The 13,406-nt window shown below is 52.9% G+C and overlaps 2 protein-coding genes across 6 annotated transcripts in view; both read left to right on the top strand.

Annotated features, from left to right (window-relative positions):
* The window catches only part of SLC6A13 (solute carrier family 6 member 13), a 64,366-nt gene extending 52,331 nt beyond the window's left edge, over positions 1-12,035 (top strand). For 4 of the 5 annotated variants that reach the window (XM_063693740.1, XM_055357467.2, XM_063693739.1 and 1 more), the window contains 8 exons: positions 4,962-5,065; positions 6,113-6,237; positions 8,114-8,226; positions 8,548-8,685; positions 9,446-9,548; positions 10,045-10,145; positions 11,112-11,282; positions 11,588-12,035. In XM_063693740.1, coding sequence (XP_063549810.1) covers positions 4,962-5,065; positions 6,113-6,237; positions 8,114-8,226; positions 8,548-8,685; positions 9,446-9,548; positions 10,045-10,145; positions 11,112-11,282; positions 11,588-11,710 — 978 coding nt within the window. In that variant the 3' untranslated portion in view covers positions 11,711-12,035. Of the gene's footprint in view, positions 1-4,961; positions 5,066-6,112; positions 6,238-8,113; positions 8,227-8,547; positions 8,686-9,445; positions 9,549-10,044; positions 10,146-10,291; positions 10,366-11,111; positions 11,283-11,587 lie in introns of those variants that run through there. The other variant, XR_010129282.1, reaches the window with a different exon arrangement.
* Positions 12,036-12,138: 103 nt separating this feature from the next.
* Positions 12,139-13,406, top strand: part of SLC6A12 (solute carrier family 6 member 12) — a 32,044-nt gene continuing 30,776 nt past the window's right edge. The window contains exon 1 of the mRNA XM_063693736.1: positions 12,139-13,353. The gene's annotated coding sequence lies outside the window, so the exon portion shown is untranslated. The remainder of the gene's footprint in view (positions 13,354-13,406) is intronic.

Raw genomic sequence — 13,406 nt, 5'->3', positions numbered from 1 at the left:
TGGAGCCAAACTGTAGAAGCACAACCAGGGTCCTAGAAGGATTCCAGTGCACGTTCCTCATTGTAAGATGAGCACACTGTGGCCTAAGGTTGTGCAGCCAGTAATTATGGCAGACCAGGCAAAGGGTATCTTTGTTTTGTGAATCATAAGCCCTTTGACTTATCTGGGACCAAAGGGTTGTGATGGATGGTAGGTGGCGAGCAGGAGTTGTAGGGGGAAGCTGAGTGGAGGGGAGGCTTTGAAGGCCGGGTGAAGAGTTTGGCTTGGATTCCCCACACAAGAGAAAGCCACTGTGGTTCTGGAGGGGCAGAGTTGAGAACCAGTGGCTAAGCTACAAGGATCACCTTTGTCTGCGGGTAGGCCAGAGAGGAAGGAGGCATGATCAGGAAAGGTGACAGGCAGGTAGGCTGGCAGAGAAGAAGGACAGAGGGGCTTAGTATTTCCACAACAGATTCATGGCTTTGTCCTGATCAGCTATTTGTAGCTAACAACTAGGGCGTGCTTACTCTGTCCCTGACGTTGTTAAGAGGCTTACATGCATTATTTCAGCAAACGCTCACAGCAGATCAACAAGGCATCCCCATTTTATAGATTAGGACATTAAGGCCTAGAGAGCTTAATGCATGTTTTCATCCTCATATCTGCAACTGGGACTGGGTCTGAATGATGACAAATCCCATGCACTTTATGATCCACTCTTGGAGACGAGGTCCCTGGCCACTCACCTTTGTTTCTCTCACAGCTTATTCATTCAGCAAAAACCTGAATGAATCTACTATGAGCATCTACTATGTGCCAGATCTGTTCCAGGTGCCATGTTTGGTATATAACAGCTTCCAGAAAACATAAAGAAGGTGGACCAGGTAGCTTTCAACTTCTGAGCATTAATGAGGCCATAAGTCTCGGTCTGGGTGACTGCAGGGACAAAGACCTCTTTCAGTCTCTACTCTGGGATACCATTCTTTCCATTCCAGCCAGCTTTGGGCTGTGCAGGGAGCATCTGTGTTCCAAGTGCTTTGGGGCTGTGGGGAGGGGGATGGCTCAAGTGCCAGGACTGGTCCTGAGCAGGCTTCTTCTCTGCCTGGTCCAAGTCTCATGCTGAAGCTAGGTCTTTGTTGTCAGTGAACAAAGCAGCACCTGCAGGGTGAGGGTGCTTTGCCAGAGCCCTAATTGAATCTAGTTGGCACTCCCCAGGAAGTGTGATCATTCTAACTGGCATTTGCCTGGCACTTGAGAAGGGTGCAAAATGTCTTCTCCCCGACACAGACCAAAGACGCATCTCTCTGCCAAGCACTGAGGCCGGTTGTGGGGAGCCAGGCAGAGACAACGCTGTGCTCCCCTCTCGTTTGCTCCCCTTTTTCTTCCAGGCTTGCTGTTTGAGGGGCAGGTTGCTGCCTTTCCTGGTGTCCCCAGGCCTTGTCTCGTCCCCCTGGAGACTGGCCACTGGAGACCCAGGGCTCTGCTGGAGCGTGCGCTTCACTCAGACCACTTGTTTCTTTCCCGGGTCCTGGCCCTGTGCCTGTTCTACTGCACTTTAGGAGGTTGCTGAGGGCGGGGGATGGGAGGAGGACATCCAAAGAACCCTCGTGGAACCTTTTAGATCCCTGTGTTAAGCAAATCTAAGGAAAGGTTTGTTTAGGGAGGAAGCTGAAATCACCGATTAGAACTAGTCTTTATTTTAGTATTGAAATCCAATCTGTGCCACCTCATTATCAATGAAAGATGAGTTGCTTTTTAAAATAATAGCAGCAGTAAACAGTGGCCAAAGCTAACCTTACTATGTCCCTCTTATTCGCCAGGCCCTTTGCTGAGTGCTTGACACAGTTCAACCCTGTGAGTTTGGGGTCAGCCTCATCTTACGGTTGGAGAAACAGAAGCTTAGGAAACTTAAGAAACTTGCCCCGAATCACAAAACCAGCATGTGGGGGAGCGTGGGTTTTATCTCAAGCAGTCTTTTGATGACTGCTGTCTTATTTACCATGATAGATAGTTCCCAAAGAATATGAATTACTTGAGAGTTTTAAGAGCTGCTTTTTATTATTCCAGAAGGTGAGATAGGAAACTAATATTTATTTATGTGTTAGGCATTTTACATGCATTATTTTATTTGTTATTATACCCATTTTCCTGATGAGAAAAGGGAGGTTCAGGGAGGTTAAGTGACTTGCCTAAGATCACACAGCCAGTAATTAATAAGGTCAGGAATTGAGCCCAGATTAATGTAACTTCAAAGCTGTGCTTTTCCATTACACAACATTGCCTTCCTAAAAATAGTAGATAGATATTAATAATCCTGGGGGTTGGACTTGAGGCTGAAAACATCTTTCCCAGATCTTCTAGAGTCCCCTCTCCTCCTCTTTCCCCCCAAGACCTCTTTTACCTGTGTTCCACCCAGAATTTTTCACACTTGTTTTTCCCTTGGTCGGCCTTCTGCCCTAGCCAGAGACAAATCAGAGCTTTATTCCAGAAACCAGGGCTCGTGGAGTGGGCAGGGAGTGGTCGCCTGTGGTGGGAATGGAACAGCTTGCTCTGACCCCGTTCTCTTCCCCATCCCAGCAGGCCTGTTGGGCAGCAGCTGTGTGGGGAGCTGGGGCTTGCCAAGCTCCCAGCGAGGGGGCTTTGGTCAAAGAAGAGAGCATTGACCCTTGCGTTCTGGGTTCTCAGCCTCCTGCTGCATTTTCCTTAGTTCTCATTAACGTCTCCCCCAATTCAGTCTCCATATGACCCCAATCCGACCTCCCACCCCTGCCGAGGCGAGGTAAATGGCCAAGTCACGATTTCCCTTATTATTCCTTCCCAAGCACAAGTTCACAAAGATGCCCGTATCAGGCTTGTGCCTCTGCCTGTGTGTGGGCAGCCGCGGCGTGTTTCCTTGGTAATTCATGGCCCAGTCTGCACCCAGTGCACCGTCAGGCCTGGGAGCAAATGTCCAAGGCGCGAGGCTTCTGGGCTCCCGGGACACACCCTGAATGACCTTTTTGGGAGGGGGCACCCGACCTCATGAAGGGGCAGTACCTGTGGGTCCCAGGAGACGTGCATTGGTCCTGAGCCCTTACACCTCTGACCCTGGGGAAGCACTTTCTCTATAAGCTCAGGGCCTTTTGCCAGAAGGTCCTGCTCTTGAAGCTGCCAATAACTTAGCCAGTGAAGCAGGAATGAGATAGAACCGAGTGACTTTCATGCCAACGTCAGTGAGTTTTCCTGAGATGACTATCTTTGCAGGAGCTGTGTGGCAGAGTTTTAGAAGAGAAAAGGATTTAGAACATCTTGAAGGAGCAAACAGACTGGCCAAGGCATCTCCTCAAAATTGGTGTGGCATCACACTGAAACTTTTCTTTTTTTAAACGGGGAGAAGTGAGACACTGCAGTTTGCAAACACCCCCTTGCCTGTCCCAGGGTCTGTCCTTCATTCCCTTTCCTTTTCTCGCATTTCATTCCCAGCATTTCCTTCTCTGTGTGATTTCCTCCCTGGCTCCAGCCCCTCCAAATCCTCCTCTGTGCTTCTTGCTGCTCACCCCTTGTCCCTGGTGTCACCTCCTGCCTCACAGACCACCTCAGGACAGGATTCCCAGTGAACTCAAGAATGGGAGGCTGGAGACATTTTCCCCTTTCCCCACCGTCTTCCTTGCTCTGTCCCTGGCCCTGCAGAATGGAGACATGATGAGAGGATGAGTGCCCTGGGTGCACCCCTGATGCAGGGACCATAGGACAGCATCCCATACCTGGTGACCATTAGGATCACCCAGGAAGCTCGGAAAAGGATACGAGTTCTGGGTTCTCCTTCAGGCCTAGGGACTCAGTGTCTCGACTGGGGATGCTGGCTGAGGAATTGGCGTGATTCTGAGGTGGTCAGCCTGCTGATGGATCCCTCGGGCCTCTACACTGCTGAGAAATGTGGCCACTTTGGTAGGGGTGAGCGTGAAAGGAGGGAGCAAGGGGTAGGGGCTGAGGGTGGTGACCATGCCTAGGGAGGCAGGAAAAGACCAGGAAGGGACTGAAGAATTGGAGGCCTGATATTAGCAGAAGAGAGTGATGAAAGGATAGAGGGTTTTATGGAAAGTAGGGGCCTGCTTGGGGGGTTCTGGAATGAGGCTGAGCAAAAGACATGGACGGGTCATCCGGCACCCTTTCCGTTAGGAACACAGACACATGAGGAACACCTGCTTGGATGTCTGCGTCCATAGCGGGGTACTCCCTGGTTGTGCTCACGTCGCCAGGGGCAGGAGCGCCTGGGGAGGGTCCTGCAGATCTGCAGGGTCGCTCGGTCCTGTTGCCTTGATGTTCTTTCTGTCTGGGATGTTATTCTAGCTGTTAGATCTAAATCATAACATGCACGGGCTGGGCGAGCCAGCTGAGATAATAACAATAACAACTGAGCTCTATGTTTAGCTGGACTGTGATTTTTTTCCCTCCCAAGGAGTACAAAGCCCTTTTCAGAGGTGTTTCTGTTCATCCTTTTGCCTTTTTGTGAGCCGAGAATTACTCTCCCTGTCTTTAGACAGAGGTTGCTGAGACATGAGGGGCAAAGCTACATACTGGTGGTGGCCCTGCTATTAGGGACAGTGTTCCTGGAGACCCTGTGCCTGGATTCCTCCACACTGGTCATAGGAGAGAGTGGGGGCAGAACCTAGGATCAAAAACCTGACAGGAGACCTGGCTTCGTTCTAGAGCCCTGTCCCACCCTCCTACCCGCTTCCACCATGGGTCTTTTAGTCTTTTTCATTTTCTTTGAATGCCTAATGCCTGTTCTATCCTAGTAGTGCCCAAGAAACTTCACCTAGGAGTCCAGGGAGTAGAGCCCACTGGGGTGAGCAGAGGTAGCAGGATGCAAGTGTTGGCTGAGAACAGGTTTCTCACCATCCTTAGCCAGTGTCTGGCTCAGCCACATGCCTATGTCCGCCCATGGCTTGAATGGCCTGGCTTTCCTGGGAGTTCACCTTTCTTGCCCTTCCCCTTTGTAGGTGTGGATGGATGCAGGCACCCAGATATTCTTCTCCTTCGCCATCTGTCTTGGGTGCCTGACAGCCCTGGGCAGCTACAACAAGTACCACAACAACTGCTACAGGTGATTGGGGGCGTGGGGCCTGAGCCACACACCTGCATCTCTCTACTGTCCTTCCAGCCACGCTAGGTGAGGGTGAGTTGGAGGGTGCATCAGCTCCTGGATCTGCCCCCCTGTCTACACCCCCATATCCAACACCCCAGGGCTACCAGGAGCTGCAAGGAGCCAACTGCAAGATGGACAGAGAATTGCATCCGAAAGGGTGGGATAGTTGTGATTGGCTGGGAGACCACAGCAGGGGGGCCTGGTCTCCTGGCTGATGTAGAGGTTAGTGGGCTCAGGAGTGCTGGGTAAGCAAGCCTGAGAAGCACAACCGGTCTTTGAATAATGTCGTTTCCTCATAACTTTGATGAGAAAAAAAACTGGTTTCATTATAGGTTGTTTTGCTTAAAATGGCAATTTGCGAGAATGTGTCCATGATGTGAAGTGAGGTCCTACTGTGCACCCCAGTCTTGCTTGCTTGGTAAATCTGCCCCCAAAACTTTGAATCCTTGCCCCTTTTTCACACCATCTCCCTCACTTCACATCCTGTCCCCCTCGTTCTCTCCTTGCCTACCTGGTTTGTGCTCAGAAAATTTAAGCCAATTTTAATACACGCTGAAACACAGCTGAAGCGAAATCATATGTGCATCTCAAAATTGGATTCAGGCGACTAAGAGTTATTTGTTGTTTGGGATTACCCATTAGCATGCCAGATGGGATGATGGCAGAGTGGTGGTGTCCCATGCGGTGTGGACCTACATGGCAGAGAGGGGCGGCTGTGTGGCGGTTTGTCACATCTAGATCCATGTTTTGCTTCCCTGGAGCCTCATTCTTTTAGGACTACCTTGATTTATTCCGTCCCTGGGCTGGTGGGGCCGAGGAGTGTCGGAGGAGAGCCAGTGCTTTGCGTGGTCCTCTGAATTCTGCCAGGTAGCCCTGCTCCGGCGTCTGTGAAGGGGCCAGGACAGTGTCCGCCAGGAGGGGCTGTGCTCCCAGACAGGAAGCAGGAGAGGTTGCAGCCCTGTTCTGACCCTGCCATTCCGCCCTCTCCTCACCCCTGCCCCACAGGGACTGCATCGCCCTCTGCTTCCTCAACAGCGGCACCAGCTTTGTGGCCGGCTTTGCCATCTTCTCCATCCTGGGCTTCATGTCTCAGGAGCAGGGGGTGCCCATTTCTGAGGTGGCCGAGTCAGGTGAGTGTTCCCGGGGAGGCCTGGAGGCAGTGGGCCTGGGTCAGACCTCTGGCAGCCAGCGTCTAGAGGCGTTTCTATTGTGTCAGCTACACTCTGGGTGAGCTACGGCCACTCCACTCAGCGGATGCGTTCTGGGAAGACTTGGGGGAGAATTGAAACAGTCATTCCAGCTTTAAAGAGTAGGCCTACAGTGAACGTTTTTCTTCCCATCCTTGGCTTCCAGTTCATTACCCTGGAAGCAGCCAGTGTTATCTATTTTGTGTTTATCCTTCCAGAAATAGTTTAGACATATATGAGAAAAAATATATATACAGACATATACATGCAATACATATTACTATTTCTATTTCTTGCCTCCTTCTTAAAAAACCAAATGATAACATATTATACACACTGTCCCGCACCTGGCCTCATTTTGTTCACTATAAAATGAATCTCAAGGCGAAGTTTCCATCAGCAGATAGGGTTTCCCTCTTTTGTGAGTGACTGCCTTTCCACCATGCAATGCTGTTTTGCTGCTTTCAAATAACATCAAGGCCCAGACCCCGGTCTGGATAAGCCATAAAATGTTTCTCTTGCTCACCTACTTTGCCCTGTAATAAGATGATTTTTTTACCATGGCATTCAGAAGCATGCCTGGGCCACACAGGATGCCAAGCCCTGGGCAGCGGATGTCTGTGATTCTCATTAAGAATGATAGTGTCTCTCTCTCCCTCTTTTTTTTTTTTTTTAAACTGTTTGAGATAGAGTCTTGCTCTGTCACCCAGGCTGGAGTGCAGTGACATGATCTCGGCTCACTGCAACCTCCGCTTCCCGGGCTGAAGTGATTCTCGTGCCTGCCTCAGCTTCCCGAGTAGCTGAGATTACAGGCATGTGCCACCATGCCCGGCTAATTTTTGTATTTTTAGTAGAGACAGGGTTTCACCTTGTTGGCCAGGCTGGTCTTGAACCTCTGGCCTCAAGTGATCCACCCACCCCAGCCTCCCAAAGTGCTGGGATTATAGGCGTGAGCCGCCATGGCTGGCCCGTGTCTCACTTTCTAAGTGTTGACTGTACGCAGGTGCTGGGTGAGGCACTCTACTCGTACCATGCAACGGAAACCTGCGGGCAGGCCCTGCACAACCCCACCTCACCAATGTGGGAGCTGGGACTGGCAGAAGCAAAAGGCCTCCGAAGTCACAGTGATGCTCTTCACTCTTCACAAGAACTTCTCATGGGTGGACTCAGGCTTTATTACGTGCATGTTTTCCTGCCATATGAGTCAGTCGAGAAACATTCACGCGCTGCGAGGGTGTGTGTCAGCGGCATTCTGAAACCAGTGCCAGTGTAGTCATTGCAGGGTGACAGAAAGGGCTCCGGGCACAGAGGTGGTAACTGGAGGCCAACTCTGGCCTTGGAGCGATTTTTTTGGTACCATCTACATTCTGTACAAATACAACGAAACATCGCGAGGAGCTGGGGCGTGATCGCTCCTCTTCTCACCAGGCCCTGCCACCTCCTTGCATTTTGCACTGGGTCTGCTTCACAAATTTCTATGGCCTGCTGGCTTCTGAGCTCATTCTAGGCTTGAAACCTCAGGTCTGTGCAATAGATCTGGAGATCTGGAGTCGTTTTAGATCCCCAGCCCTCTACACCTACCGTCTCTAGATTCTGTTCTTGCCAGTGAGAACACAGTGAGAGGTACCTTGGAAACGCGAGAACCAGGTGGAGGTTGGGGTGGCTTCTCCTAGGTGAGGATGTGGTGGTGACAGTAACTTTGGGGTGAAGTTTCCTCTAGCCCCTGTTATTCTGTGGCCCCACGCTGGGAAGCCATGGGTCACCCACAGCCTGGAGCTGGCCCGGGCACTGGCCCGTGTTCCTCTGCTCCTTGTCGTAGGCCCTGGCCTGGCTTTCATCGCTTACCCGCGGGCTGTGGTGATGCTGCCCTTCTCTCCTCTCTGGGCCTGCTGTTTCTTCTTCATGGTCGTTCTCCTGGGACTGGATAGCCAGGTATCAAGAGGCAGCCACTCAGAGGCTGGGAGATGAGTGGGGGTGTGCGCTGGGGAGGAGGAGCTGTGGGCATGTCGTTGAGCTTTATGCCCCAAGGGCCCTTAAAATAGCTGGGGACTGGGTGAATGTCAGAAGTGGATGCCCTTTCGGGGACACAGGAGCTTGAGGGTGAGTCCTGACCTAACCAGGCAAGGACAATAGCTCAGGGGACCTGAGACAGTGAGGCTGGCAGGGCTGATCCTGGGAGCGAGAAGCCAGCGCTCATGCACAGGGCATCTCGGGAGCTCTCCTTCCCTCCAATCCCTTTGCCCTGTCTTCCAGTTTGTGTGTGTAGAAAGCCTGGTGACAGCGCTGGTGGACATGTACCCTCACGTGTTCCGCAAGAAGAACCGGAGGGAAGTCCTCATCCTTGGAGTATCTGTCGTCTCCTTCCTTGTGGGGCTGATCATGCTCACAGAGGTGAGGGCCTGGGAAGCGGGGGAAGGCTGGGGAGGAGGAGCCAAGTGACAGCTGCTACCTGTCAGTGAGGCAGATACCCTGGCTCCCGGTCAGGGCAGGTCTTCTGGGCTTCTGGACACTAGGACTCCCTCTTTTCCCCATCCCAGGAACGACAAAGTAGGCAGGTCCCTCCTCTGGCCTTTGGCCATGGACCACCCACCTCCAGGGATGGGTGAGGAGCCATTTGGCTCCACAGTAAGTGAAGAGGTATGTGGAGCATTGGATTGGGAGAAGGTGACTCTCCAGCAAGATCTGGTGATTTCCCAGGCAGCTGAACCAAGTTCTATGTACAAACTTCAAAGCGAGAAAGGGAGGCCTGGGGCTGGGTGACATTCTGTGGCATCTCAAGGGAGAAGGAGGGAGACGGAGCTTGTCAGCTTGACAGTCTCAATGACAGCCCTTATCCTCATCCTTTCCCCAAAGAGTACACTCTATGTCTTGGGCTTCGTGGCCAGTCCCTAAGTGTTCTCAGATGTAATCTAACAATAGCTGTCTTATTTCATCTATATTCTGTCCCAAAACAATAATAAAAATAATTAGCGTCTCATATCCGCCTCATGATTTATGGCTTACAAATTACTTCTCTTTTATGATCCGTCTCCTGTGATCCTCACCAACTCTGCTCTGTGCCTCCACCGTGTGAAGCTAAAGGGCATAGGAGTGAAAATCTTTCTGTTTCCACTGGAGAAAGTTCTTTTTAAAATAATCTTCTCCCATGCAGGGCGGAATGTACGTGTTCCAGCTCTTTGACTACTATGCGGCCAGTGGCATGTGCCTCCTGTTCGTGGCCATCTTCGAGTCCCTCTGTGTGGCTTGGGTTTACGGTGAGTGACTCCTCCCCTAGGTCCCAGCATCCTCCTCTTGTCTAAGGGTCTTGGGGTCCTTAGACATGAAACAGACATCTACTGCTCACACTTAACTTTTCCTGGGGCGCCTCCCTACCCAACCTCCAAAATCTTGCAAATCCTAAATTGCTACCTTTCGAAGGCCCTCCAGAAATTGCCTTGCCCACAGTCTTGGTTATAGCTGTACCTAGACCACCTCAGGTGGGCCCATATCCTGCCCTGTCCAAATGTTTTCAGCTTTTGACAACCTCGATAATCAGGAAGTGACTGCCTGTACCCAAGCCAAGTCCTGCTTGCTGCTGTTTATGCCTATGAATGCCAGGGAAGAGCTTTCTCCCAGCAACGACGTGAACAGACAGCTGTGATGTCATCTCTTTATGGGTCCCTGCCCATTCTGGTCTGTTTGTGGCCCCATCCTGATGTCCTGGGTGCCGAAGAATGACTTTCTCCTCCTTCCTTCTTTTCTCCATGGTAGGAGCCAAGCGCTTCTACGACAACATCGAAGACATGATTGGGTACAGGCCATGGCCTCTTATCAAATACTGTTGGCTCTTCCTCACACCAGCTGTGTGCACAGTAAGATCATTTCAGGGATAAAGTCAGATGAAGGGAGGGAGAGACGGTGGCTAGCAGGGTAGAGAAGCCGTTAGCCCTGCAATGGACTTCTCCCTAGGAACTGAAAATCATCTTAGATTTTCACTCATCCTCCTTTTGGATTCTAGAAAACTACAGCAAGATAGATTCTTCCTTTCCATTTCACAGAAGGATAAACTGAGGTCCAGAGCTGTCAGACAGTGTGAGTCTAACGTCACAGGCCAGGACTGAAACCTGGGTGCCTTGGGCTGATCATAAAAATGCTAATAACCACAGCAATCCTAGTAGCAGCTGGTATAGAGCCCTGACTTTGTGCTGGGCACAAGGTGCTTTAACTCGTATTAACTCATTTAATCCTCACAAGAGTCCCATAAAGGAAGTGCTGTTGTTACACTGGTGTTACAGATGAAACTGAGGTTGAAGAGGTTGTTAAGCCACTGGCCCAAGCTAGAAAGTTGCAGAGAACTGGGATTCAAACCCTGGCTCCAGAATGTGAGCCTGAAACCACAACGTGCAGCTTCCTTTGGCCTTGTCTCTTTGTGTCAGCTGTTCCCGAGCCCCCACTGTGTGCCAGATATAACTGAGGAGCAGAGGGAGAACGAGGCATGGCCTGTACCCTTGAGGTACTCATACCCCAAACTCATGGTGCAGGAGAGGTAGTAAATACCTCACAGCACGCAGTGGCCACATGATCACATCCTGCCTGGGAGTCAGCTGCACGTAGAGGTGCCCAGGGGCACAGGGGCCCTGGAGTGACAGAGTATACTGCTGGAGGGTGTGGGTTTTGGGCAGAGTGTGGATGGAGAAGATTGGAGGCTGATTGGTCCAGAAGAGCTAGAGGGAATCCAGGCTTGGAGGGTGATTTCTGCCAGGCTGCTGGGGAGCGGGGGAGCTGAGGGCACAAGGCCCGCGCCCCCCAACCCCTTTCTCTTCTGCTCTCCCCCTCAGGCCACCTTCCTCTTCTCCCTGATAAAGTACACTCCGCTGACCTACAACAAGAAGTACACGTACCCGTGGTGGGGCGATGCCCTGGGCTGGCTCCTGGCTCTGTCCTCCATGGTCTGCATTCCTGCCTGGAGCCTCTACAGACTCGGAACCCTCAAGGGCCCCTTCAGAGAGGTAGGGCCTTTGCGGGCAGGAAAGCAGCCAGAGGGGCTGGGAGGCTTTGCAGGTGCCGACAGGTGGGCTGCCAGCCAGGGCGCACACCGTTGTGTGGAGGTGCCAGTGGGCCCAGCCTGGGTGTCAGGGAGCGATAGAGTGGCTGCTGAGAAGTCTCGGGAAGACACAGGGGGACTCCCAGACAGGGGCTGTGATGACAGGAGGGCAGGTTTGTGTGTGGGGAGGCAGCAGATGTTGGTGATGAGGGAAGCTGGCAGACCTGCCCCCGCTCCACCACCTGACGGCCACCTCTGCTCTCCCCGCAGAGAATCCGTCAGCTCATGTGCCCAGCCGAGGACCTGCCCCAGCGGAACCCAGCAGGACCCTCGGCTCCCGCCACCCCCAGGACCTCACTGCTCAGACTCACAGAGCTAGAGTCTCACTGCTAGGGGCAGGCCCTTGGATGGTGCCTGTGAGCCTGGCCGTGGGGATGGCTGTGGAGGGAACGGGGCAGAAGCAGCCCCATGTGCTTCCCTGCCCCCGACCTGGAGTGGATAAGACAAGAGGGGTATTTTGGAGTCCACCTGCTGAGCTGGAGGCCTCCCACTCCAACCTTTCAGCTCAGGGGTTGTTGAACAGATGTGAAAGGCCAGTGCCAAGAGTGTCCCTCTGAGACCCTTGGGAAGCTGGGTGGGGGCTGGTGGGTGGGGCGAGACTTGCTGGCTTCGGGCCCTCTCATCCTTCATTTCATTAAATCCACATTCTTCCCGCTGACTGCTAGCGGTTCTGTCTGATTTCTGCCCCCTGCCTGGCTGCCTTCACCCTTCCCCATGTTACAGTTGTGGTTTAGGACCCTGCCCCTCCCCATCCTAGCCTCCCCCATTGAGTTCTCACTGGGGCCCACTCAGCACGGTGATGGGGGCGGGTGGTGGGGCCAGGCTGAGAGCCTCCATCATCAGGCATGTGGACCAGAGGAGGCTGCCCAGCCTCTCTCCACATGTCCTCAGCTTCCTTCCTCCGCCTTTGTGCTGTGGAATAAGAAAGGAAATTGAGGGATGCATGAAGGAGACCCGAGTCCTAGCCAAAGGAGAGGGAAAGGCTGGTGGCAGTTTCCTCCTGCCCACTTTCCCTGCTGTGTCCTCGCCTACCCCCAGCGGCCAAAACTGCCTGTGTGCCCACCGAGGCTGGGCACGGGGGACGTGGGAGAGGGCCGGCTGTGACCACGCCCCAGTGCAGCAGGTTGGGGGGCCTTGGCAGAGGAGGGCACTGCCCAGCTCAGCCAGCAGAGGGACGCCCCTTCCTTGGGACCGCCTCGCTCTTCTGAGGATAGGAGACACTGGATGCCAGGGCACCGCCAGATGTGGCCACGAGGGGGTGGTACTGCCATGGCCGCAGCTCTACTGTCAGCGCCTGAGCTGCAGGGAGGAAGTCCACCCCCACTCGGGGTCAGTGGGCATGGGGGGGGTGGTGCCCAGAGGGTGCCACAGGTGTGTCTCTGCAGCCTTGCCTCTGCTTATGGGCATGGAGCCGGGCCCCACATATTTCTGGCTGTAGCTTTGTGTGTGGTTTTGGAAGTGGCTGAACACACAGCTATATCTCTCCCTGCCTATGCGCAGGCTCGGGGGCCTGCCCGTGTGCCCACCTTTGTTCAGATGGGTCTTCTGGTGCTGCCCTTGGTGCGTCCTGTGACTCTTAGGGCTGCAGTCTAAGGGTGCACAGGCTTCCCTGGGTGATCTTAGTTTTTCACATGTCCACTAGTGGAAAAAAATGCACTGAAATATTTGCTTGTCTTCAGTTTTTGACTTTTTGTCGTCGGAAGAGTTGGTGAAGATTAACGACAGCAGTCCTGCTGTATGTCAGCCTTGGCTGCCCCTTCCTGGAGAATGACTGCTCGGGCATTCCCCGAGGGTGCTGGGCTCAATCTCAGTCTTGCCGGGGGAGAAATACATCTGCTGGAGAGGCAGGCCCGAACTCGAGATGCTGCAAGCCGGCAGCTCCATCCACCGGACACTGTTGACAGAACACCTCCCGCGTGGTGCCGTGCTGTGCTCGTGACATGCCAGGAGCAAAAACAGATACAATTTCTTAAACAGTGAGTGACAGATACCATGACAGAAAAGAGCAAAGAGCTGTGGAAAATAATAA

This window comes from Gorilla gorilla, chromosome 10, assembly GCF_029281585.2.
Source record: "Gorilla gorilla gorilla isolate KB3781 chromosome 10, NHGRI_mGorGor1-v2.1_pri, whole genome shotgun sequence".
Lineage (NCBI taxonomy): Eukaryota > Metazoa > Chordata > Mammalia > Primates > Hominidae > Gorilla > Gorilla gorilla.
The sequence above is the reverse complement of the archived record's forward strand: the minus strand, read 5'-3'. Positions and strand labels throughout refer to the sequence as shown.